General features: G+C 37.5%; 1 protein-coding gene across 1 annotated transcript in view; it reads right to left on the reverse strand.

Moving 5' to 3' along the window:
* Window positions 1-4261, reverse strand: part of rnf17 (ring finger protein 17) — a 39588-nt gene that overhangs the window by 25108 nt on the left and 10219 nt on the right. Inside the window, exons 8-14 of the mRNA XM_016454333.1 lie at window positions 3190-3266; window positions 2972-3046; window positions 2703-2893; window positions 2429-2533; window positions 2149-2307; window positions 517-688; window positions 223-349 (exon numbers count right to left, since the gene is read on the reverse strand). Of these exons, the coding sequence (XP_016309819.1) occupies window positions 223-349; window positions 517-688; window positions 2149-2307; window positions 2429-2533; window positions 2703-2893; window positions 2972-3046; window positions 3190-3266 (906 nt within the window). The remainder of the gene's footprint in view (window positions 1-222; window positions 350-516; window positions 689-2148; window positions 2308-2428; window positions 2534-2702; window positions 2894-2971; window positions 3047-3189; window positions 3267-4261) is intronic.

A 4261-nucleotide genomic window follows, 5' to 3' on the forward strand; every position in this document is an offset into this window, starting at 1 on the left:
GGCATTAAACAGCTTGAAAGATCAAAGACAATTTTTAATATAACTCCGACTGGATTTGTCTGAAAGAAGAAAGTCATATATACCTAGGATGACTTGAGGGCGAGTAATTTATGGGCTAATTTTCATTTTTGGGTGAACTAACCCTTTAACATGTATTTTGGTGCACTCAGCTGCAACACTAATACAGTAAATACAGAGTAAATACATCTCCACAACTTATACCAAGTCTGCAGGAATAATATCTTTAAGGGAGCATTTGATGGCCAGAGGAGCCCAGCCATTCATTTCAGCCAGAGTAGCAGCATCTGGTCTCCGCAGACACTCATTCAACACGCTTAAATTTCCATCACTGGAGATGCACAAAGAGAAAACATGCATACAGTGAATTTGCAGTCAGATGAAAAGACCAGATTTACTTGAGATATGAGCATGCAAAAGATTATGCACACAATTAAGAAATAAAGAGAGCACCTCTGTCTTTAATTGTTTACATATGAACACTTATTTATTTCTCACCTTGGAATTGAAACGCCCTTGGAGAAGCCAAAGTCCTGGAAGTAGACACACAGACGGGAGACATCTGATGCACGGCATTTGGTCACACTCTGGAAACACTCTTTCTGAAAGAGCTCAGTCACTGTTACCCTACACCACATATCCTCCTTCCAATAGATAAAGAGCATAGAGCCTGTGCACAACAAGATACAAACAATCAGATAGCCACATCTCAAAGTTTATCTTTTGATCTTCTTTAGAAAGCATTGTCTGTAATAGGGCTGCATGATATTGGAAAAAAACTCACATTACGATATTTTTTTTTCTGTGATATATATTGTGATATGGAAAAAAAAATTAGATGACTTCAATAGCTCTATATTTGGGAAAGAAAAAAAAAAAATCAATGATTGGGGTGATTTTGTAGGCGAATAAATCAGCATAGGAAATAAATTAGATAAATAACAGAACAAAGATACAAATTAAATAAGCAGTGCTTTATATTTTTCAGGTAAGTCTAACAGTATTCAGGTACAGAAATTGAATAATCAAATGTAAAATAACACTGCATAGTTTTCATTATAAATTAAATCTAACAAATCTGTGTTAAAGCTACAAGTGATTTTTCTTTGTTTTGTTGTTTGATTAACGTTCATGACAGAGAAAGCAACAGGAACATTAAACTGCTGTGAACCAATATACTGTTAAACATCCATTTTCTTTCTCCTTTGTTTACCTTCACCTAAGCCATAAGCATCTGTGTTTACAAGGATACTTGCAGAGCAGGGCCGTCCTTAGGGGGGTGCAACTGGTGCGGTCGCACTGGACCCCGCGGCGAACAGACAAAACCCCCTACCCCACCCCCCGGAACGCGATCGCAAATGGACCGAGGGGACAATAGAATACATTATAATCAGCGATGCTGTGTGACTGACTACACTGGATGCGGCTCAACACGACAAATCCCCGACAGTTAACTAATGCCTCATTCTCTTTATGACGTACTGACACAAAGTTCAAATGATATGCAACAGTCGCTTTGTCGCGTCCAGTGTAGACAGACTTTGGAGCCATTCACATGTCACACCTAAAAACGTGTAGGAAAACGCCAGTCGCGCCACTTTCTCCTTCTTTCCAAAGCGCTCGGGAGCTTGCGCTTTCGTAGCGTCTGCCGTTGCTTAACGACCGTGACCTGTGCGCTCTCCACAAAGACACGGAAGTTTCAACAAAGGATAAACGGATTTCCAGCACTGAAAATCACGTGCAGTAGCTCTGCTATGAAATTTATTTAAAATGGGTATCTCTGTACAGCTGTCGCGTCCGGTCTAGACACAGTGTCTGTGTGTGAACAAAGAAAACAATCAGTATAGATATAACGATCAGTATACTAAACATCGCACATCCTGCGATGTGACTATCGCGGATGCGCACATCGCGATATCGATGCTGAAACGATGTATCGTGCAGCCCTAGTCTGTAAGTTTACTTATGCTCATTAATTTTCTATTATGTGCATAGGAGACGTTAACAATAAAAAAAATCTTACTCACCCCAAACTTCCAAATGTTAGTTTTAGTCAATAACTAAATAAATGAATATTGATGAGTGATAATTTCACTGTCAAATAAGAGACCATCATTAACATGCATATACCTGTCTTGATTTCATCACTGAACGTGAAGAGGCTACTGTCTCCTGAGCAGAATTCGTTGACCTTTTTGGTCAACTTTTGGCCTGACTTCTGTTCCATCATATAGCGTACATAGAAATGTCCAGGGTTCACAATGTGAGTCGCCATAACATAGTGCACCACTACAAAAGAAAAAAAATATATAAAAAAAAAAAAACAGAAAGTGCACTTGAATAACACAAGGAACAAGGGAGCTGTCATCTTAGTTCATTCAGGAGATTAACCTACAAATAAGCCACATACGTTTAGGCTGTGGAGTTAAGGGCCTATCAAAATGCTGCCTGCGATGCCTTCTAAGTGCTTTGTGCCTTTCATTGCGCCTTGGTTCAGGTCCTGGGGAACTATGAGCTAAAAACACATGAGCTCAACATATTACACAAGAACATATTCCGATTAAAAATAAAAGTCACTTGACAGCCCTAATACAAACATAACAAATATAGTCACATTCAGACAGACAGACATTATTCACATCAGTATGATTATTATTTTTTTCCCCAACCCTGCATACACACACCTATTTCCACTATCTCTGAAGAAGTGTCTGTGTCTTCCACTATTTCCTCTATGAAACTTGGCCTGCGTGTGTTTTTCTTTTTGGGAATGGGGTCTGCATTTCCTCTAACAGACTGACTGGAGCTGTCCCAGACCTCCACACCACTCTTCACGACATGTTGGAAAGGCTCCACTGTAACTTCTTCTAAAATACTGTCGTGATCATAAAATGAACACAAAAATCAGATTACAAGGTTTCAGTTCAATAGAGCACATTGTATAAACACTTACCAGTCATCACTGTCATCTGTAATTTTAAGACAGTTTCTCAAACTGTCAACAAGACTGTCCATTTGAAGACTACAGCTATATATAAATACAAACAAAATGAGAGAGAATTTAGAATTTAGTATGCATGTAAAAACAACAGAGCTGTGTGCATCCATTTTTGTGACAATATTAATTGCATTCTGGAGCTCTTATACTAATGGTGTACAATGGTCCCCTACCGGAGTCCTGAACGCAAAGACATAGAGCTCATGTCGTATGATTCAGCATCCACTGGAATGTGTAGCGTCTCCAAAATCTGAAAGCAATTAAAACAAAGCAAAAACTGAGGAGAAAATACAGGATACTTTGAACATTTCTTATTTTGAGATGTATTTTAAACACAAATATACAAGGGTTAAAGCAAAAAAAAAAAAAAAAATCCGGAGCCTTTTTTTCCAGGGGCGGGGCGGGCTGATGGAGCAGCACATGCAAAGCATGCAATGACTGTTAACATTTGAAAGGATACTATTGGCAAAGTTATTGCTTTCCTTATTCAAAGTGATTTTTTTCATGAATATATGGTTTTACCTGAAGAAAGAAAGCTATATCATACATTTGGGAAACTATGAGCTATATCCACTTATCGACACTGGGGGTGTGACAATACACTTAGCTCACGTAGGGCTGGACAATAATTCAATATCAATATGTATCGCGAAATAATTTTTTTCAATAATGGTGATATGATTTTTAAACACATTTCCGATATTTTGATATACATTACCAGTGTTTCCCATACATTGATTTATTTGTGGCGTTTGACTTCGTTGAATAAACATGAGCACTGCACATTTCAAAATCGAAACGCGGGTGTTTTATATGAATGTACCTCTGAAGGGAAAAGACTGTCTTCAGAAAAGTTTCGATGGCATTTTCATTTTTATCTGATAAAGTGGTTCAATTTTTTTGTTTTCTGCAGTGACTCGGACCACTTTTCATACCCTTTTTTTTCTCTGGCTGAAGCACATTTGCTTCAATATATAAGAATAATCAGCCTACACTACCAGTCAAAAGTTTTTGAACAGTAAGATTTTTAAATTTGTAACTTTTTTTTTTTAAGAATTCTCTTCTGCTCACCAAGGCTGCATTTATTTGATCCAAAGTACAGCAAAAATAGTAAAATTTTGAAATATTTTTACTATTTAAAATTGCTTTCTATTTGAATAGATTTTAAAATGTAATTTATTCCTGTGATCATACATAGGTAAATTTTCAGCATCATTACTCCAGTCTTCAGTGTCACATGATCCT

Source organism: Sinocyclocheilus anshuiensis, unplaced genomic scaffold (genome assembly GCF_001515605.1).
Source record: "Sinocyclocheilus anshuiensis isolate Anshui unplaced genomic scaffold, SAMN03320099.WGS_v1.1 scaffold976, whole genome shotgun sequence".
NCBI lineage: Eukaryota > Metazoa > Chordata > Actinopteri > Cypriniformes > Cyprinidae > Sinocyclocheilus > Sinocyclocheilus anshuiensis.